Here is a 20,477-nt window from a genome sequence, read left to right as displayed (position 1 = left end):
CTCATACCTCTTGATCACGGGAGAGCAGAGCTACTCGTCAACAACTCCCAAATGACGGAGTTTGGGTTCACATTGCTTTTTCAAGAATAAAATATGGTCGTTTGTATGCACATTTCACAGAATTCCCGGACATGTTCATACAAGTAGACTAGTCTCCAAGGTCAGTCGACGAAGCCAATCAGGATAAAAAAATTTTAGGAGACATGCAAATGGATGCAGCTCGCCATCTAGCTGGAGCCTGGAGCTGGACCCCATAAATAGTGCTTGGACCAAGCTGCTGCTTCTCATCTTCTTCTTCCTTGCAACACGGAGAGGCTAGCTGCTGCTGCTGCTGCTACAGGCACAGATGGCGGGAGCTGAGCTTGCAAACGGCCTGCACGAGAGCACCGTGGCTATGGAGGAAGGCAGAGGAGGAGGGGATGAAGCATGCCGTGAGAGCTCGGAGCAGGATGGAGCCGGCAGCCGCCCCATGTTCTCCGTCCCGTTCGTGCAGAAGGTATGCTTCTTGCTTCCATGATCGTTGCTTTCTCAAAGTTTCTTATTGCAGTTCATCTGGAAGTCTAGCTCATGATATGGCTCGTCTCAGAAATTTGTGGTTCTTACATGCATGTTTAGCAAAGCTCAAGCAGGAGTCTTTTCTTGTTTACTGAGAAAAAAACATCGGCGGGTTCAATAATTCAGTAAGGGAAAGAACGGAACAGAGCAAAAGACAAAGCAAAGAACAAGATGAGAAGTTCTCATGTGGTTGGATCTGCGACGCACGTGAGAAATGGCCAAATTCAGAACAATACTGTAACACACGAGCGGCGGCTAAGGAAAAATCCAAGGAATACATTTCTTGCGCCATCTTGCTAGCTCGCGCCACCTTGTCGTCTTGGTGAAGCATCCAAAAGTTCACATCCTGCAACAGCTGGTCTTCGCATGATTGCAATACAATTGATTGTTTCTTATCCGATCGACGACGTACAGTAGCAAATACAAGAAAAGAATCAGTGGGCAACTAGGGCAAGCAACCAATGTGAATGCGACGTCTGATAGTCTGATAGAGGATTAATCCTGCCCCTGAATTGGCTGCAGATCATCGCCGAGATCTTCGGGACCTACTTCCTGATCTTCGCCGGGTGCGCGGCGGTGGCGGTGAACCTGCGCACGGGCGGCACGGTGACGTTCCCGGGCATCTGCATCGTCTGGGGCCTCGCCGTCATGGTGATGGTCTACTCCGTCGGCCACATCTCCGGCGCGCACCTCAACCCGGCCGTCTCCGTCGCCTTCGCCACCTGCGGCCGCTTCCCGTGGAGGCAGGTGCCGGCGTACGCGGCGGCGCAGGTCATGGGCTCGACGGCGGCCAGCCTGACGCTGCGGCTGCTGTTCGGGAACGCGCGGGAGCACTTCTTCGGGACGGTGCCGGCGGGGTCCGACGTGCAGTCGCTCGTCATCGAGCTCATCATCTCCTTCAACCTCATGTTCGTCGTCTCCGGCGTCGCCACGGACAACAGAGCCGTAAGCACACACCAAACCATCCTTCGTTTCCGCATCAACTTTGACCAACCGTCACTACAGGTCCTACTGAATTAGTGTGTGTGGCCAGACTAATCTGAAGTGAAAATAAATTTCCAATTACGAAAAGAAGAGGTGATCGACATTGTAGAAATCGCCTGATGGCTAAGTTTAATTTAACCATCGCTGTTCTGAGCGTTGATTTATGGTTGGATTATGGTTGCCTGTCACTTTTAACGAAAACACACACAAGGGGAAAGAAAAGGGGGGTTTGTGCTAGGATACATCTTACAGACAACCCTTCTTGCTACCCCAGCCTAAAATGCATGGCATCTTAAACTTGAAGCTGTACTTGACAAGTATATATGTTGTCCTACTCCTACCAGAACTTTGACCGTGATCACAGTCACATCATGCTTCTGTCAATGCTTACAAATAACATTAACAAAACTATTCAGAATTGAAGATTGCTGTTGCCAATTAAAACACAAGGGGGACACGCACACGTGCACATAGACACCAAGAATTATGTGCCTTAGTAGGTTGCTGGGCAAAAAGGAAAAGAAACAGTATAGTGTCCCCAACAAAATTTTGCTGAAACGAACACAAAGTATGCACCTGTCCAACTCGGCAAAGGCCACTGAAGAAGGGAACGGCCTTCGGATAAGCACAATGTGCATGCAAAGGTAGACTTTTAAGCACTAAATGTAGCTTCGATACCAGACATAAGCATTGTGCAATCACATCATAAGAAGAAAGATAAGTCTCACTCCGGCTCCATCACGCACGGTTATTGCTGGGCTTTGAAATTTTACCCTAAAAGTAAAAAGAGAGACAGATTCTCTTACCAGATCCAACAGTGAATCATGTCACATGTGAGGATGTGGCAGTACCTCCTCTTTTTTTATCCTACAAACGTCGTTGTGCATAAATGATAAATCCATCATGCTTCATGCTTTACTGATTATATTAAAAAACCAATGTCACAGGAACAATTCACTGTGCTTATGCAGATGAAAAAAATAATGTACAGCATCAATTAACCGGTCATTATCCCTGCTCTTTGCAGATTGGAGAACTCGCTGGCCTTGCTATTGGAGCTACCGTCCTGCTAAACGTCCTCTTTGCAGGGTAAATGCAATGCAAGGAGCATATCCAAAATCAGTAGCACTCTGTACATTTGCAATATGTAGCATCTGCAAGACTAATTAATGGAAACACTCATTATCTTAAAAAAAAATTAATGGAAACACACTTGGTCTTTTCCCCAGGCCTATATCAGGAGCGTCCATGAACCCGGCGAGGACCCTGGGCCCGGCGATCGTCGCCGGCCGCTACGCCGGCATCTGGGTGTACTTCGCCGGGCCCATCTTGGGGACGGTGGCCGGCGCGTGGGCCTACAACCTCATCCGCTTCACCGACAAGCCCCTGCGAGAGATCACCCAGACCTCCTCCTTCTTGCGAAGTGCGAGGAGGAACTAGCTTTGCTAGCTAGCAGCCCAAAACTCTGAATGTAGATGCAGTTAACAGTGTGTAATTGTCTTGTAGTGTTTACATACGGTATGTGCTTGTCTTGTTAGTTTAACCTCTGCAAGATTTGGTCACCTAACTGAGGTAAATTTTCAGCAAACTTTCAGACCAAAGGAAAAAAAAATCACCTGCTATGCTCTGGAATCTGTATGTACAGGTTGTACACCACATGCAGACGCGATCGGGTTCACACATCACATCAGGGGATTGTGTTCCCATGTCAGAACGTCACATCCTGATTCTTGGGAGGGCGACTCATATGGACTTGTAAACTCTAGCTGTATGCATCACCACAGGATGATTTGGTCAAACCACAAGATGCGTCATGCATCTTTGTTTAAGTGCATGTTCGTTCCACATGTCTTCTGAATTGTCAAACAATGCGCGTGGATGCGTGATGTGTCCCGGCAAGTTGTTTGACACATAACGCCCTGATATCCTCCTGCACGAAGAAATTGACATGTTATCGGTATTGTTATCTAGGAAAAACACTTCCAGTGTTGTTGGTGTAGAAAGGCTGACCCAAGTGCTATCTTTGAATTGATTTGGTTTATATGCTGGCTATAATCTATATAAAATTCCGTGTGAAAAACAAATCCTTCCACGCTATTGCGCATGGTTGAATTGGCTTAGATCCTAATACATCCTATAACAATGTTAACGAACAACCAATGTGCAAACTGGTGGGTGGGAAATTTTGCAATCGACCAAAAGCGACCAGTTTTGACACCTAGTTGGGTTCGGAGTAGCACATATCAAACATCATAGAGAAATGCATACACGTTTTCCCCTTGTACAACTGTCATGTTGGATCAAGAGAGGCTCCTTTTACACTTGTTGACCTTGTGCTTACTAGAACTTGGTGAAAGTTAAAACAACTTACCATCACCACATTATTAATATAACGATGTGAAATGACAAGACTTTGCTCGCCACATGTTTGGATTACCCATTCAATTATAACAAGCCAAAGGAGCGCATACAAATTCGATGCTAGCTATGGTAGCAAGAATTTCGTGCAGGAAAGTATCGAGCGTGTTGATGTGGAACTTAACAAACACAAGGGAACGAGAACAAAGCTTTAGCAATTTTAAATACACTAGAATCTAGGGATCAAGAATGTTTCCAGTTCTTACACAAATGAAAATGCAACCAAAAATGGATGTACCATCGCAGCGCATGGATAGTTGCATCCTTTCTTACATCACTTCATCTGTTGTACAAGGCAGCACATGTTCCACAAACCTAGCAATAGACGAACTTTGCGCGACGAACTTGTGACAATAAAAATTGATAACCGTGGTTGCTATCTTCTGTCATTGGAACATCCTGAGGAAGTTATTTGCATATGCCATCGGCTTGACATCAGGGTGTGGCTGAAAGATGCATCATCAGGTGTAAGTGTACAACCAATCAACCAGATATCCAATAAGTGATTAGATCAGTGTTAAAAAACATTAGTTTTACACATTCAAGAAAATAAGTGTTACAGAAGCATGATAAAGGGATATTCAAAATGACAACGAAGGGAAACAGTAAATGCATATTTGTTGACAGTGATATACTACATGAGAAGCAACATGTGCAAGTGTTTGGAAATCTGGTGGTTTGCAGCAGTAGCCACCTATAAACTGGATGCTGGAACCTGACAGTGTAAGTTCTCTTGTTTTTATTTTGGTTGGTTTGGTCCCTAAATCACCTGCTCCTAATTTCTGATTAGATGTGTACTCCATTTTTTAAAATGTAAGGAGTATATTGAAGTTCCAATTTTCAAGGTCATGTAAAAGACAACTGGACAATTTCTGAAAAGTAGACAGTGTCCAGTTTTGTTTTGTTTTTTGCACCGGTTATCGTATGCTTAAACCTTTGGGCTTCAAATGGACTGCCCACACAAATAGCTTGCACTTGTCATCCAAACTTCAGTCCTAGAGAATACATGCAAATACACAAGAAAAGAGTACTACTCACCACAGCTGAGAAAGTAACAATATCAGGTTTCATTTCTGGAGCTGTGAACCGAATAAATGCACCCTTGTTGCCCATCTGTATCAAAGATGCAATCACAAGATTAAAACAGCATGCATAAATAAAGTTAGTCCAAGAAAAATAAACAAAAGGCGTAAAGAAAAGCAAACATTTGATGACATAACAATGCAAATGGAAGTTAGCCCAAGCAAGCCACATTGTAAAAATAAAGTTATACCTGGTCACAATAATTAGGGGCAGAGAAGACTGTTATAAGCTTTCCATCATGTTCAATTTCATGGCCTTCATCCTTCACTTCATGGGATCGGACAATAAGATCTGGTAGGTCATTAAGAAAATGAAACATGAAATATTTCAAATGTGAATTTCCTTCAGTAAATAAGACCCCATAGAAATATTGCCATACCAGTTTATTCAAAGTAAACAATTCGAACCAACAGTAATTTCAAGAAATTGAATTGACAATTAAACCTAACTAGCGTGTTCGAGGAATCTACATACCCAGGTTATTATCCTGTAAAAACTTCTTAGTCACATCTGCGCCAAAGGAAAGAGCAACACCACGTTTGCTTGGACCTCTTCCAAGCTGAGGCTGAGGGTCACTCCATAGTAGTTCACACATTAGACCTGCCATAGAAAAAAACAGTAATGGCATTGTGTCACTGCCAAATAGCCAACAGAAAGATGGAAAGGCAGAGTTGACTGGGATCATAGTGCCAACACAGGTTCATGTACTAGACTTTCACATGGGTGTGTTTACCTTTCCCTCAGAATAAAATTCAGATTAGGAACCGAAATGGTAGATGCATATATGGGTACGTTCAATAAAGCGCCTAGAAAAAATTGGCCTGACTAAATAATAGATAATAATTTTCAACTTTTGGATATAACTCCGTAGTTCAGCCACTCCCTAAGGCAACAGGCATGTCATGTACATTCAGAATCAAGGTTATGTGATACTGCACTATGTTGACCAATCAATAGAAGATCCTAATAGTTTAAGAAGATAGCAAAAGAAAGCTCGAAACCATGAACATGGATAAGACATACACATAATAGCTAAATCAAATGAGGGTCAACTGCCACAGCAGTAAAACATTCGTAATATTAGTCGGAATAAGTGCACTAAGAAAATATAAAAGAAAACTATATTGTACCTTCTTCAGGAGGTTCACAGAAACGATCAATGGATCTAATGTCTGAAAGCTTCACCCCATCAACACTAAAGAGTCCTCCATGGACTACAAAGACCTTCTTGTTGATGACATGAGCAAGAGGTAACCAACAAAAGACTTCAGCAAATAGTTCAACAAATTTTTCACCCAGCTTTGACCTCACTTCACCCTCAAAGCCATATATCTTGTTCATGCTCTTGCTTTCATGATTTCCTCTTGCAAGGTACATAGCTGAAATATTAAAAAGATTCACCCAATGCAAAATTGTTACATCCACAACTTAACGGGCTATGATTTATCAACAGACAACAGTTAACACAGCACCAGAACTACTGAAGTAAAACTTGCACAATGTTGTTCAGTTCATGGAATTAACAAAACGTGTAGCGAATACCTTTTGGATAGAGGCACTTGAAAGCAAAAAGGGTGAGTATGACTTCAACAGAGAAAGAACCTCTGTCCACAAAATCACCATTGAAGAGGTAAGGATTTTCTTCTGAGGGGAGCCCATTGAGTTCAAATATGTTGAGCAGATCAAAGTACTGCACAGAGAAAAAGAAGAAGATTAAATGCACCAATCAGTATAGCTTTAAGGAATCATATGACAACGCAATTTTTAGCCAGGCTAAGTGAACTGTATCACTATTAGAGTTGTCCGATTCCCCTTGAGTACTGAATAAGTGAATAACTTTATAATTACTGTGCACCAAAAGTAATGTCTCTTTTGTTCTTTCCTAAGTAAGTTTTGGAAAATGACATACTTTTCTATTTTGTGCTATAGGATTTCAAGAAGAGACACAATATGTTTCGAAATTGCCCAGCCTTATTCGGTGCATGGTATATTTTACACGATCAGTCTGTTTTTGTTCATTTGCAGCTGGTAACTAAAACAAAAAAAAATGGGCGGTTTAAAAGACTAATGAATTAAAGAGGCAGCATGAGATGCAACTTTAATAAGGTGATGTGGTCATCTTGTGTGCAACAATCTAAAACAACAAATAAAAAGAGCATAGCAAATAAAGTCTAAACAATCACTTCAAGTGATGCACCCATTAAGCATAAATACCTGGCCATGCACATCACCACAAACTGTAAAATGCCCACCATTTGGAACATCCACATCAACAAGTGAAGGCATCGCACGCAACAACTCCAAGGTTTTTAACACAATCTGATATGCATATCTACATTGACAAGGTAAAGAAGTAAATGATTTAAGAGAACAGATAAATACAACAGGAAACATGTAAGATATTCCCAATCCCACTATGTGAGTGTACCTTTTATGTATGCATTTCTGCTTCTTAAATTCATTCAACATCGCTTTGACAAAATCTAGTGTTATTTCTTCACCGTCAATTCTCGGTCCCGCATATTGTGGCTCGACTTCTGGCAAATGAAAAGAATTGTGAACCTTAATTAGAAAATGTGAAATATGCAGAGATAAGTTGTCCAAATAAGAGAAACCTCCACCCACTCAGAAAAAAGGAAATCTCAAGGCTTACATGGTATATTAAAATTTCCAATGGAACAATTACACAAGTAAAGCTGGAATTTCACAAAAGTAGAACTAGACAGCCAAGTTGTTGTAGCATCAAAATGCATGAGCCTAAGAATTAGGGATAATTCTTCAATAAAAGTAGCCAATGATGACTGGGCAGGCCATCTCATTTAATAGAAGGTGTAAGAGAAATTTCTAATGACCCATGATAGCTATAAAGACACCTGAGACAACATGCTTAATTTTTAACCAGGTCAACAAAGAAACCTCACACTTACTTCTAACTAATCATTCAGCACTATCCAATTCTATTGGAACAACATTATTGGCAAATGCCCTTCTTGGCTTATGCTAATACAAAAATCATATCAAGTGAAAACAGACTCAGCAATGTTATGCTCAAGTCCACCTCAGCACCTTCTTGCATTATTTAGGGTTATAACTAATAATCCTGAAGAAACAATGCACAATATTTTTTTTACAAAAGCCGAGTTCTCATATCTATGATTCAACAAAAGTTAATGCACATATAACACAAACGATATTACTGTATCATGATCATAGTAAATTAGTCGTACCCTAAAATTATCTAATTCGACACTACATTAGAACATGGAGCAACTAGTTATAATGCCCTGCAGAATTCAAACCGGATACCTATAATATGGTAGTCGATAGAATCGGCCACAGAGCGCCTCTCTGCTTCTCCAACAGAAATTGCTTCTTCAAAACGGATTTTTTGGACAGCTTTCTCACACTCTTTCAACTTTCTTGTAGCGTCTGGATCATTCGGGCAGATTTTTTTCACCTAAGAAATATTTTTTATTTATTCAGGTATATAAGGGAAAACCAAAAACAACAGAATTGACCACAGTATTGATTGGCAGTCAAGGAGCGATGGGCACAGTTTGCTAACCTGCTGAAAATCCTTCAGGGCTTCCTTGAACTTTCCCATGGCAAGATATGCTGCACCACGTCTATAATAACCCTACACAGAAGAAAAGTCCATTAAATACAGGAACTAAAAAAAATAAAGACAAGAAGCCCGCAAAAGGTGGCATCTGATTTACTTTTGAATATCTAGGATCAACTTCAATGGCTTTTGTAGCATCCTGAACTGCACTCCCATATTCCTCTAATTTTGTATGTGCAAATGCACGGTTTGCCCAGTAAACTGCATTCGAACTGTTCAGCTCAATGGCTTGACTGTACAGCTCTATAGCCTGCGAGAACTTGTTTGCTGGAGAAAATAGTAGCAAGTAGTAAGTACCACCAGTCACTGGGATAACAGCCAAATATATTTTGAAACTTTATTGTAAAGGAACATCCTCTGCGTATTTAAGTTTAATGGACCAATTATAAGCCACTTTTAGATTTAGTGCAAATTTACCTAGAAATCCTAACATGTCTCTCAACATTTATCCGCGATTCCAATTACATAGAAAATAGGCATTCATCATAGAAGTAAATTTTCCAATACAGTAAGGTGCTCAGAAGTAACTTTTTTGTATAATGAAAACAGACCAATGTCTACATGGAGTGTGAAAGTAAAATGTTAACTCTCAACTACAAAGTTAGGAGCGGCAGATCAAGTTAGTACATACCCTTGAAGGCATCATTTGCCTTAAGTTTCAGTTCCTCGGCCTTTTGCACATCTGAATTTGCATTAGAATCCATGATAGTTATTATCCTTCAGCTGCCTATCAAAAGGATAACTTCATATGACGACTGAAAGACCTCTATCCACAAACTGCATTCGCGAAAGGAAAAGAGTTAGTGAAGAACTAAAGAAATTCAAGAGTATCATACAAGTATAACTCACAGATAAATGTTGTAGTGCATTTTCTAGAAATTTATGATCCATATTTCATGGCAGTAGAACATCTCACAAATCCACCATTCAAAAATATGCACCCTGAATTATAATGCACTCAGGCCACAGTATGACACATACATACCAAAAAGTGGAATGTAACAACTTCATGAGATCACGATGTTCCTAGAGATAGGAATTATAACTACCACTATCACTGCTACTTACTCAGTTAGATAGCAGAATGCAAGACGGTAGTCGGTAGTTGCATCATGATAATTGATAAACCAGCAGCAAAGAAGCAGAAGAAACTTTAAGTTTCAAAAAAAAAGAAGCAGAAGAAATCGACCTCACAAAATTCTGCAGCATAAAAACCCCTGTGTGACCATAAATGAAACATCTATCTTCTAGACAAACACCATCACATGCTTTACCCAGTCACACCGGGTACTAACATCTGGTTCTGACATCTCACCTGATCTACATCCCAACTGTCTGAACAGACCAAGAGTAAATTAAAGATATCACAGGCCCAACTCTCAGATCTCCTCCCCATTGATCAACTCATTAGAGACCCTAACCATTCATACCTAAGGTCAGGTCAAAGAGCTTCAGATTGAACCAAGTCGCAAAAAATCAAAAGGACAACAGCTCCACCTCCTAACTATTCTTGTATAGTTGCACTCACAACTGGAGTTCCAAACCCAAGCCCAACAGGCACCAGCTATTCTCCAGGCAAAGGCCTCTGTTCTACTTCCCTTTTCTACAACGTATTTTGCTTTATTTCAGTATATGTTAGCTTTACTTGGTATGCACTTCCCTACAAAATTTAATGCACAACAGATTCCCATAAAGTTGCAGTACCTTATCGTGTACTCTCCCTCCATTCCAGATGACTCCAGCAAGGAACTATAATGCAATTTTTAACCATAATGACAGTCCTAGGGGTGTCATTGTTGAACAGCACATCCACTGCAAGCGCAAATCGCAGGGTTTCAGTATCCAGTCCTCAGCAGCGTGGTTCACTCCGCAGAAAGGGAATATCTTAGCAAGCGAAACCTAGCAACCACTACGCAGAAAGGGGACGTCTTAGCACCAGAACCTAGCAACCACACGTCCGCACACCATCATCAACGCTAATCGCGGTATCCCTCACCATCAATCAGCCCCGTTGGCACCACAAGAGCACCACAGTATAGACGTGAATCGTTGCGGCACCTGAACATGCTCCCGCGAGGCAACAGCGGACCCGGTGTGAACCCGATAATTTTTGCAGAAAGTCGTAGTGCGTAAAATACATTGGTCAGATCCGAATACAAATAGCATACGCTTTTGGGTATTCGATTTCGCACAGCAGCAAGGAAGGGAATGGACGGGCATACCTGTCGGATGCTCGTCGCCGGCAAAGCGCCCGACGAAGAACTGGACAAGGCGGCGCCGGACGCCTCTGTCGGCGCCGCTAGGAAAGCAAGGCCGAGAGGGGGAGAGAGAGAGAGAGAGAGAGGAAGGGGGACGGTCCGAGAGGGAGGGGAAGGGTCTGGAAGGCGTGGAGAGGAGAAAGAAAAAGGGGAAGAAGCTCACCGTGCGGCTCCGCTGACCCTGTCTGCTCCTCCGCACGACCACGGTGGTGGTGGGGTAAGCTCGCCGCCGAGGGTTTTGTCAGAGAGGAGAGGGGGGAGATGACTTTGCGGCGCGAGGGGTCTCGCTGGTGGTGTGCTGGCGGGGAGTTTGTAGCTGGGCTGGGCCTGGGCCGTTGCGAATGGCCTAGTTGCGCGTTATATAGAAGAGGAGGCCCGGATAACCCAGTCCGATTATAATGCCAGAATTCCATAAACATCTTTATTCGTTGCACGTTTACCGTGATCTTATTTTTTGCGAATCCCACGGTACAGAAACATACGCTCACATACATGTATTGATATTTTTTTGCCGAAGTTAATAGGAGAAATTCCTACCTATTTTTTTTATAATTTTTTTATTTCAGACCCGTTTAATTTACTCCTCGAATCCGAACCTGCTGGATGCTATTCAAGTGCTCTGACCATCAGGCTATATGCCCTTTTGCCATACATTGATATATTATTTGCAATAACATGTGGATTTTTCTTTTTTGCTTCTTTCCACTTTGAATGTAACATTGTAACTCATCTCACATTGTTCATTTAACTTCTTTCTATATGTTAATTTAGATATTATTTTTGTGCCGGTGTTTGCCCCGTCCAAAGTGATGCAGCTAACACGGCTAGGGGATGCATTGATATTATTTTTTGTCCAAAGCCATGCATTGATATTATTTTTCGTGAATACGCAGGAGAGCTGCGTATCTTTCGATTAAGAAGAAGGTAAAAGTTTCATACAACGCGGGCCTCCTGAGCGCACGCACACGACTAGGGGATGTTAGGTGATTACATGTTGGAGGCGCGTAAACCTAGGTACTAATACACTAGGTCGTGCACTGCATTGCCGCTTGTAGCGGCCAACCTACAGAACAAAGGTGTTTTGCCCCTGTAGAGCACCAGTAGGCTGCCTGCTCCTGGACGTCTGTCATGAGCTGTGCTGGTTGCTTGGGGCTGCTTCTTGTGAATGCTTCCAAACCAGCCATGAAACCAGTATGTATGTAGAGTCCATCCCTTTCTTCTTTGGCTTGGCGAGCCCCCTGCGCTTCTGAATCCAATCATGCACCATGCTTGTCCCCTGAACTGGCGCCTGATGAGGAATGCGCAGTAGGGAGCAAACAGCATGTCAAATTTGTTGCGTGTATGAGCAGTATGAGAACATGTGATCTGCTATTTTTGCTTCCTGATCATAAAGAGCGCACGTGGTACTGTCTTGGACGCCGCGGCGATGACGCCTAACTGTCCAGAGTCTGTCCTTGGTGGCAAGGCACATGAAGAAGCGAACCTTCAATGGCGCCCAGCTTTTCCAGATGAGCTTTCCGGCGGCGGAGGTGGCAGCGCCGATGAAGAACATCCTGTAGGCGGATTTAGATGAGAAGAGGCCGGATTCCCATCTCCAACTGACCACATCCTCCGTTCCAGGCCCCAACTGAACTTGCTGCAGTTCATGCCACATCTGGACGTATTGATGAATTGCTTTGACGGTTAGCGGTCCAACAATAGAGCATATCCACTGTTTGTTCTGCAACGCTGCCGCTACTGTCATTTTGTTCCTCGTCCTTACTATGATCAGACTACAAAGATCTGGCACAATTATGCAAGGTGATGAACCGGCGTTCCACCTGTCGATCCAGAATAGTGCAAGGTTGCCGTCACCTAGCTGCACTTGTATGGATGTGTTTTGCGAGCCATAGCTATCTCAGTCGTAAGGCATATGAGGCAATTCTGAGGTCCCGTATGCCAAGCCCGCCCAACTCAGTTAGTCTGCAGGATGCTATCCACGCCACTGAACATTGGCCTCCATGTGCAGAACGATTCCTAGCCTAAAGGAACCCTCTTCGACGTTTATCGATTTCCTGAGAAACCCAGTCAGGCACCTTGAGGGAGATCAGTGTATATGTGGAAATGGAGCTTATAACCTCTTTAACCATTGTCAATCTTCCTGCTTTGTTCATGAGGGAGGCTTTCCAAGTTGGGATCGAGCTTGCCACACGATCAACCAAAGGCTGGAGATGGGATTTCCTTAATCGTCCTACTGTCAGGGAGCCCCAAGTACTGAATGGGGAATTCAGCTACTTTGGCCGACAGCATGTTGGCGATTCCTTGCAGGAGTTCATCTGTGCAAGCTATTGGAGCAATAAGACTTCTTACTATTACTGATTGGAGGCTCCTTTTGAAGCTTTCAGAGGAAGCCACCTATGATTTTTAGGTGGACTCTCTAGAAAAAGAGAGAAATCGTAGAAATTCTCACAAAAAAGCAAAACATCCGACCATCAATCGATAGATTCAAATCATCATAGCCATTGGATCTATTATATTTTCTAAAAAATTACCCACCTATGCCATTATGAAAATAGCCTAAAGTAACCCCTAAATTTATATATAAATTACCCACTTCTACCATTATATAAAATAAACTAAAGTAACCCCCTAATCTTCATTAAAATTACCCACTTATACCATTATAAACAATATTTAAAATAACCCCCTAATTTGCAACCGAATTGCCGACTACTATTACTTAAAAACTTAAAGTATCCCGTTAAATTTGCATCTATATTACCCATGCATGCCATTATTAAAAATAACATGATAACCCTACGTTTGAATCAAATAACCTTAATTAAAAATATATAGCAATATATGATTCTAAATCGTCTATATCTTACACTATTGGTATATGATATAATAATTAAGGTCTATACGCCTGATGTGTGTCACCATTTATAAAGATATAGAGGAAGTGATGAGAATATAAATTTCTATGTTAAAATTGTATCACAAACTTAGGATTCATTAAACAAATTCAAGCGCATACCTGCGATGCAAAGTGAAAAGTTAAAGATTATAAATGTGGATGAAAATATTATAGAATAATTACTAACTAAAATCTATTACAATTGGATGAAGATCTATGTAAGTATTGTGTTCAAATATTTAACAAACGAGAGGTAACTTAAGGTAATATTTTTTAGCAACATAGTCCTATTTTTTTTCCATTGGAGACTCCGTATTAGTTCCCACGAGACAAGCTAGAAAAAAGAGATAAATTCTCATAAAAATTAAAAATATCAAACATCAATCATGTAAACTCTAATAATCATAGCCATTGATCTATTATATTTTCTAAAAGTTACCCACCACTATCATTGTGAAAATATTCAAAAATGAGCTCTAAACCTATATCTAAATTATCGAGTTCAGCTATTATAAAAATAATCTAAAGTAACCTGATAATCTTCATCCAATTTACTAATACATATTATTATAAAGCATAACTTAAAATATCAATGTAAAATTTTATCTATATTACCCACATATGTTGTTATTAAAAATAACCTAAATTAAACACCTAAATCTTAATCTAATTATCTTTATGTGCATCATACAGAAATATCAAAAAGTAAACTAATATATGATTCTAAGTTACCTATATATGTCATTGTTAATATAAAAATACTAAGTTAACGTATATACATATGATGAGTGTCACCATTTAGACCATTTATACATGTATGTGAGGAATCGATGAAAAATATTGATTTGTATGCTAAACATAATGTATGGAGGATTGGAGGTGCGATACAAAATGGAAAAAGTATGAATATGGACGGAAAAAGTGCATAGAGTAATTATTAATTAAAAACAATTACATCTGGATAAAGATAGGTACATAGCTATATAAATATTATGTTGACGTATTGAAAAAAATAAGAGAGTAGTAGGTAATCAATTTTGATTATTAGCTAGGAGTTTAATTTCTAAATAATTTTCAAATACAATAGCTTATAAAAATATTAGCCCGTGCGGGAGCACGGGTTGATGGACTAGTTTTTGCAAATTGGTATGCAAGCCTGAAGCGTTGCCAAAGAAATTCAGTATATCCCTTATTGTTACCAAGTCTTGAACATTGGGTGCGACAAAAAGCATGACGTCGTCAGCATACAGAGAGCACTGATGCTTGATTGCTGCATCTACCAGCGTCTGGAGAACTCCGACCAAGGTGGCTTTGTTGATGAGACGTTGGAGGACCTCCATGACAGTGATGAATGGCATGGGAGACAGGGGGTCACCCTGCCGTAGTCCCCTCGCGTTCCGAATCAACTTTCCAGGGTCACCGTTGAGAAGTACCCTGGTTGTGGCTGTATAGAGGAGAGATGATATCCAGTCCTGCCATTTGGTGCCAAACCTGAAAGCTTGCAAGACTTGAAGCAAGAAAGGCCAATTACCTGTATCGAATGCTTTGGAGATGTCCAATTTGATCAGTAAAGTTGCCTTCTTCTTGTGGTGCAGCGTTTTTGCGGCCATCTCAACAAACTTAAAGTTGTCGTGTATTGACCGTGCTTGGATGAACGCACTCTGATTGATATCAATCAGGCGCTGAAGTTCTGGTGCGAGCCGGTTAGCGAGCAGCTTGGCAACAAGTTTGGCAAAACTATGGATCAAGCTAATGGGCCGGTAATCCCCTGGTTGGCTGGGCTCTGGAACCTTTGGCAGGAGGGTTATCAAGGCACCATTCAGGCGGCGCAGCTGTATGCAATTGTTCCTGAAGAAGGCATTAAACGCCGCCATCACGTCATGTTTGATGACAGGCCACGCTGCTTGATAGAATTCGGCCGTGTAACCGTCTGGGCCGGGTGCTTTGTCCTTTGTCAAGGAGTTAACAGTGTTCCACACCTCTTCTTCAGAGAAAGGCAGATCAAGGTGCTGCAGCTGCAACGGTTGCAAGCCAAGAGCTTCCAAGTCAATGAATTCAGTCCTGTCAGCAGCTGTGCCTAGGATACTATGGAAGTGAACAGCATTGCCTCCTTTTCCTCATGACTGAATGCCGTGTGTTGTCCCTGCTGTAGCTTGGCGATATATTTCTTCTTGGCACGGTGACCTGCATGGATATGGAACAATCTCGTGTTGGCGTCCCCGTCGCGCAGGAAGGCTATTTTTGCTCTCAAACGTGCCATTGTTCTCTCCAGGGAAGAGAGGCCAAGAGTTTTGAGCTTGAGTTCTTTTCTGAATTGGGATTCTTGCTCGGTGAGAACTCTTTCCTCCTGTGCTTTCTCAAGCCATTGGACAACCGTCCTAGCCACCAGCAATTGAGTTTTTATTTGACCCACATTGCGTCGGCTCCAGCTCTGGAGCTCCCTGGCAGTGCTCTTTAGCATGATGTCCAGTCTTGTGAACGGATCGGTGGCTTGTTCAGTGCACTTCCACCCTCTATGCACGGCCTCGGTGAAACCTGGCAGCTTGAGCCACCAATTCTCGAAATGGAAACGGCGTTTAGGATTGAAAGCGGCATTGGTGGCAAGGTGCAGCGGGCAATGATCAGACATGCCGGAGTCGAGAGCTTGCAGGAAGCAGTAGGGATATCGGAGCTCCCAATCCACTGTAACCAAGATCCTGTCGAGTTTTTCAGCGTTGGGCAGGATCTCTCGTTGCTCCACGTGTACCGGCGCCCGTGCAGGTACACATCCTTCAACTGGAGTTCATCGACAAAGCGTCTGAAGCGGCCCATGTTCCTCCGGTTCAGGTTAGCATTGTTCTTATCGGTGGCGTTTAAGATGAGGTTGAAGTCTCCAGCTAGCACCCATGGACAGGTTAGCCTGCTGTGCACCGAACGTAGTTCATCGAGGAACGCCAGCTTATCTTCGTCGGGCTGCGGACCGTACACCGAGGTGAGGCACCAAGGTTCGCCGTGCGTGCCCATGACGATGGAAACTGTGACCGAGAACTGTCCCTGTGAGCAAGTGGCATCCGGACTTCGGCACGCGATGAGTATCCCCCCACTGCTAGCACCAGAGGAAGGCAGGTACGAGTAACTCGAGAAGCTGGATCCTAGCATTTCAGACAGCATGAAGGGGGATATTACAGGTAGCTTTGTCTCTTGACAGCATACAACCGAAGCGTTGGCGTCCTGAACCACTGATCGTAGTGAATCTCGCCTGCTTCGCGCGTTCAAACCACGGGTGTTCCAAACTAAGAGGTTGTAGTTGCACAGATCCATGTTTAAGATCAACCGTGAAGCGTGCATCGCATCAGTGTGCGGTAACCGCTGCTCCGGCTTGAGACGCGATGCGCAGGAGCTCGTCGTCGGAGAGGGCATTTGCAGCCGGAAAGATGTCCCGGAGCGCGGCAAAGTGCTGGGGTTGCATGGTTGTGGCGAGGAAGCGGTCGAACTCGCTGTCCAGCACACGTTGCGCGTCCTCATCACGCGAGATGATTCCAAGCTACATAGTAAATAGTGATAGGTAAAATACTGAAGCTAGAGTTCAGCCCACCAAATCTGATTTTTTTGGAGACTTCAAACATTTGATCACTCGAAATTGAAGTAAATATTTTTAGGAAAAACATGGCCACTCAATTGAGTCTGCATATATTGGCAACACGATAAGGGCCCTAATGTAATGTACAAGCATCGCCAGCATCTGTAATTTTGTTACACTGATGGAACCTATCCACTGAGACACCAATCCTTGAACGGACAAGAAAACGAAGCATCGTCATCAGCATCAAATCTTCTGTGCTGGTATAGTACTGTTAGCGCATCAGTTTCAGACCTCCGCCAGGAAGTCAAAATGCTAGCAGTTTCGAGCTCGTTCGATCGTCCAGTGTTTAGGTAGATGCACCAGCCAACACACGCACACAAACACAAATCTCAAATCCCCATTACTCTCACTGTCGCCATGGATTGACGATAGATGCTCGATGCAACGTCAACCTCAAACACCACCCTCCTCACTATTACTCACTGTCTTCTCCGTTGCTATCTTGATTGGTTGAAGCACCACCATGGCAAAATGAAGCTACACACATCAGGACATCAGGTCAGTGTTCTGCTGTCCTGGACGCAGCAGCTGCATTCTGTTGGCTCAGCAGCTAGCTAGATAGCTGCAGCCTGCAGGATGCAGGCAGGAACAATCATGGGCTGATGGGCGTGGTGACCCCGTGCTACCGATTCCTCTGGCGCTTTGCTGCTGCTGCGGCGGCGGCGGTCGGGAAGCAGCGGACGGCGCTGTCCGGGGAGCAGATGTCCGGCACGAAGGCGGTGCTGTCGGGGCCGCCGCCGTGCTGCCAGTGGAGCCCGGAGGCCGTCAGCGGGGAGGGGAGCTCCGGCACCGACCACTGGATCTCCGGCACCTGGCCGAACAGCTCGTTGGCGTCCCGGTCCTCCGACGACGAGCGGTAGTACGGCGAGCCCCCCGCGCTGCCGCCGAGCTTCCCGCTGTCGGCCTGCCGATCACAGAAAACACGACGTCAGAATGCCAGACTAATTACAACACCACTGACTAATCTTAATCAAACAATAAAAACCGCATCTTTATTGAAACAACAGAGGTTGGCGCTGACCTTGGAGGTGCCGCTCTCGCCGAAGCTGAAGCCGCCGTTGAAGTCGCTGACGCCGCGGAAGAACTCGCCCAGGGGCCAGTCCATGACCCCGCCGGCGATGCGGGCCTGACCGGCACCGAACGCCGGCGCCCGCGGGCTCCGCTTCGGCGTGGCCCGGCTCGCCGCCTCGGCGTGGCGCGGGGCAGGGGAGCCGCCGAACTGTTCGTTCACGACCGACCAGTCCGCGAGGGTCCCGGTGACGCCGGCCGCCCAGCTGAAGTCGCTCTCGCCGAAGAGCGGCGGGGCCGGGTCGCTCTTCGTCGGCGGGGGAGGCGACGTCTCCGGCGGCTCCGGGGCGGGGTCGTCCAGCTCCTGGCCGACCTGGACGCCGGTGAGGAGGAAGCGGCGGTGCGCCGAGACAAAGGTGTTTGCGGTGTGCACGGCGACGTCGCAGCTTCGGCAGAGCAGCGCGCGGTCCTCGAGGCAGAAGAAGTAGGCGTCGCTTTCCTGAACCCGCCGCGGAGGCGAATCAGGCCCAGTCCAAGAAACTATAACATCTTCTTGAAGACAATCCAAGATCAAGCACGCACCTGGCATATGTCGCACTTGGGCGGCGACACGGCCGCGGCGGCGGCGGCGGCGTTTTGGCCGCCGGGGGCGAGGAGGGGCAAGCGCTGGTGCTTGCCGGCCAACCGGTTGGCGGCGTGGACCTCGCGGTCGCAGCGCGCGCAGAGGGCGGCGTCGTCGGCGCAGCAGAGGACGCTCGCCTCCGCCGCCTCGCAGGCGCTGCACAGCACCTTCATGAACAACGCCGCCGCCGGCGCCGGCACCGCGGGCGCAGAGGCAGAGCTAGCCGCTCCTCTCGGGGCGAGAAGCGCGTGGGCCGGGCTGGGAATCGAATGCCAAGTCCCGATGGCCTTTGCGGGGGTTGTGGTGGTGGTGGGCGAGCGGCATGGGGGGGTGGCGGTGCGGTATTATGGAGGCGCGCGGCGTGGGGAGGAATGGGAATGGAATGGATTCGTGGCGTGGGCGCGGTGGAGGGGACGAAGGGGGCGACGTCGCCGGCTCCTGTTCGACGAGGCGTCGAGCCCTGATGGCCGCACAAATACAACCGCCATCAAAGTCGTCACTTTTATTCGATCATGCTTACTGACGAGTGACCAGTACCGAGCGAGGAGATAGAGTGAGACCACTACTATGGCACAAGTAGTGATCGATTTCCATGGGAGAATAACATTTTTCTTTGTTCATTTGACCCCTCTACTTATCCGCTCAAACTATTAATTTGGTCCAATTTCTCTTATGGAAATTTTCTTTTCTTTTTTGTTTCTCTTGGAATGAGTTTTGTTTCACTTTCAAATGATTTGGTCCATTTCGGATAATTCAGGGGTGTAAATTTAGCTTGCACGATCACGGTGGTACTGAACTTTTGTATTGTCGTGAAGTTCGTTGACAGCAAAATTTCAGGGATCCCTTCTTACGCTGTGTTGGCACTCGGCAGCAGTTGGTTTTCACAGAACACTATCACATACAACTATGACCCGGTTGCAGGAGAGGATCCTGGAGGAGATAGGATTAGGATGGGGTGGGTCGAGTCTATCAACATGTTGATCCATTGTAGTTCCAAAAAAACATGTTGATCCATTGTCGCGGCTCATTTGGTTTACAAATTGCATTCACATAACATAAAAACCACCTACTTAATTACCTTAAATTTTTAACGGAGTACAAAAGAAGATACTTATATACATGTAGGCATACTCATTGTCATGAAAGTATGCATTGCACTACAGGTACCTCACTGTTGATGGTCATGTCGCATACGGACAATAGGGGGACAAAACTTCAGTAAACAATTAGCCAATAATACAAACACCTAAGTTAAGTCGACGAATTCAACAACAGAGAACCTAACGAATTGAGCTTGATCACTAAACTTCTGAGTAGAATAATGCATGGATTCTAAGGTTGATCCACTTTTTATCTTCATAGAAGATACATATAGCTCAATAAAGTCAATAAAGTAGGCACATATATGA

At 44.5% G+C, this 20,477-nt stretch overlaps 3 protein-coding genes across 5 annotated transcripts; 1 reads left to right on the top strand and 2 right to left on the bottom strand.

Moving 5' to 3' along the window:
- The first annotated feature begins 100 nt into the window (after positions 1 to 100).
- Positions 101 to 3,368, top strand: LOC117849581 (aquaporin NIP1-3). The gene is made up of 4 exons (XM_034731179.2): positions 101 to 496; positions 1,078 to 1,500; positions 2,567 to 2,628; positions 2,769 to 3,368. Exons 1-4 carry the CDS (start codon positions 347 to 349, stop codon positions 2,977 to 2,979), a joined length of 846 nt encoding a protein of 281 aa, XP_034587070.1. The 5' UTR covers positions 101 to 346; the 3' UTR covers positions 2,980 to 3,368.
- A 729-nt stretch (positions 3,369 to 4,097) lies between these two features.
- On the bottom strand, positions 4,098 to 11,238 carry LOC117849580 (serine/threonine-protein phosphatase 5). 3 transcript variants are annotated; one of them, XM_034731178.2, is made up of 14 exons: positions 11,084 to 11,197; positions 10,367 to 10,474; positions 9,294 to 9,439; positions 8,760 to 8,929; positions 8,606 to 8,677; positions 8,347 to 8,497; positions 7,469 to 7,577; positions 7,255 to 7,372; positions 6,583 to 6,730; positions 6,171 to 6,419; positions 5,515 to 5,640; positions 5,231 to 5,331; positions 4,996 to 5,070; positions 4,098 to 4,403 (listed from the first exon to the last, which is right to left on the bottom strand). In XM_034731178.2, exons 3-14 carry the CDS (start codon positions 9,364 to 9,366, stop codon positions 4,344 to 4,346), a joined length of 1,452 nt encoding a protein of 483 aa, XP_034587069.1. In that variant the 5' UTR covers positions 9,367 to 9,439; positions 10,367 to 10,474; positions 11,084 to 11,197; the 3' UTR covers positions 4,098 to 4,343. The 3 variants fall into 3 exon arrangements, with proteins under 3 accessions (XP_034587069.1, XP_034587066.1, XP_034587068.1); XM_034731175.2 differs by lacking the exon at positions 10,367 to 10,474 and having other exon boundaries at positions 11,084 to 11,238; XM_034731177.2 differs by lacking the exons at positions 10,367 to 10,474; positions 11,084 to 11,197 and adding an exon at positions 10,885 to 11,048.
- Positions 11,239 to 17,462: 6,224 nt separating this feature from the next.
- On the bottom strand, positions 17,463 to 19,589 carry LOC117847458 (B-box zinc finger protein 22). The gene is made up of 3 exons (XM_034728675.2): positions 19,029 to 19,589; positions 18,460 to 18,945; positions 17,463 to 18,342 (listed from the first exon to the last, which is right to left on the bottom strand). The coding sequence occupies exons 1-3, from the start codon at positions 19,239 to 19,241 to the stop codon at positions 18,061 to 18,063; spliced, it is 981 nt and encodes a 326-aa protein (XP_034584566.1). The 5' UTR covers positions 19,242 to 19,589; the 3' UTR covers positions 17,463 to 18,060.
- Between the last annotated feature and the right edge of the window lie 888 nt (positions 19,590 to 20,477).

Source organism: Setaria viridis, chromosome 3, assembly GCF_005286985.2.
Source record: "Setaria viridis chromosome 3, Setaria_viridis_v4.0, whole genome shotgun sequence".
In the NCBI taxonomy this organism is placed as follows: Eukaryota; Viridiplantae; Streptophyta; class Magnoliopsida; order Poales; family Poaceae; genus Setaria; species Setaria viridis.
This window is presented reverse-complemented; position numbering and strand designations above follow the sequence as displayed.

Bases quoted from the DNA above. Each gene is read 5' to 3' on its own strand.
- LOC117849581 (XM_034731179.2), top strand. From the start codon at position 347: ATGGCGGGAGCTGAGCTTGCAAACGGCCTGCACGAGAGCACCGTGGCT. The intron at 1,501-2,566 runs GTAAGCACACAC...TGCTCTTTGCAG, and splicing joins TCGCCACGGACAACAGAGCC to ATTGGAGAACTCGCTGGCCT. The intron at 2,629-2,768 runs GTAAATGCAATG...TCTTTTCCCCAG, and splicing joins CTAAACGTCCTCTTTGCAGG to GCCTATATCAGGAGCGTCCA.
- LOC117849580 (XM_034731175.2), bottom strand. From the start codon at position 9,366: ATGGATTCTAATGCAAATTCAGATGTGCAAAAGGCCGAGGAACTGAAA. The intron at 8,930-9,293 runs GTATGTACTAAC...TATTTTCTCCAG, and splicing joins GGCAAATGATGCCTTCAAGG to CAAACAAGTTCTCGCAGGCT. The intron at 7,373-7,468 runs GTACACTCACAT...TTGTCAATGTAG, and splicing joins CAGAAATGCATACATAAAAG to ATATGCATATCAGATTGTGT.
- LOC117847458 (XM_034728675.2), bottom strand. From the start codon at position 19,241: ATGAAGGTGCTGTGCAGCGCCTGCGAGGCGGCGGAGGCGAGCGTCCTC. The intron at 18,946-19,028 runs GTGCGTGCTTGA...CGGCGGGTTCAG, and splicing joins CCAAGTGCGACATATGCCAG to GAAAGCGACGCCTACTTCTT. The intron at 18,343-18,459 runs GTCAGCGCCAAC...TGTGATCGGCAG, and splicing joins GCGAGAGCGGCACCTCCAAG to GCCGACAGCGGGAAGCTCGG.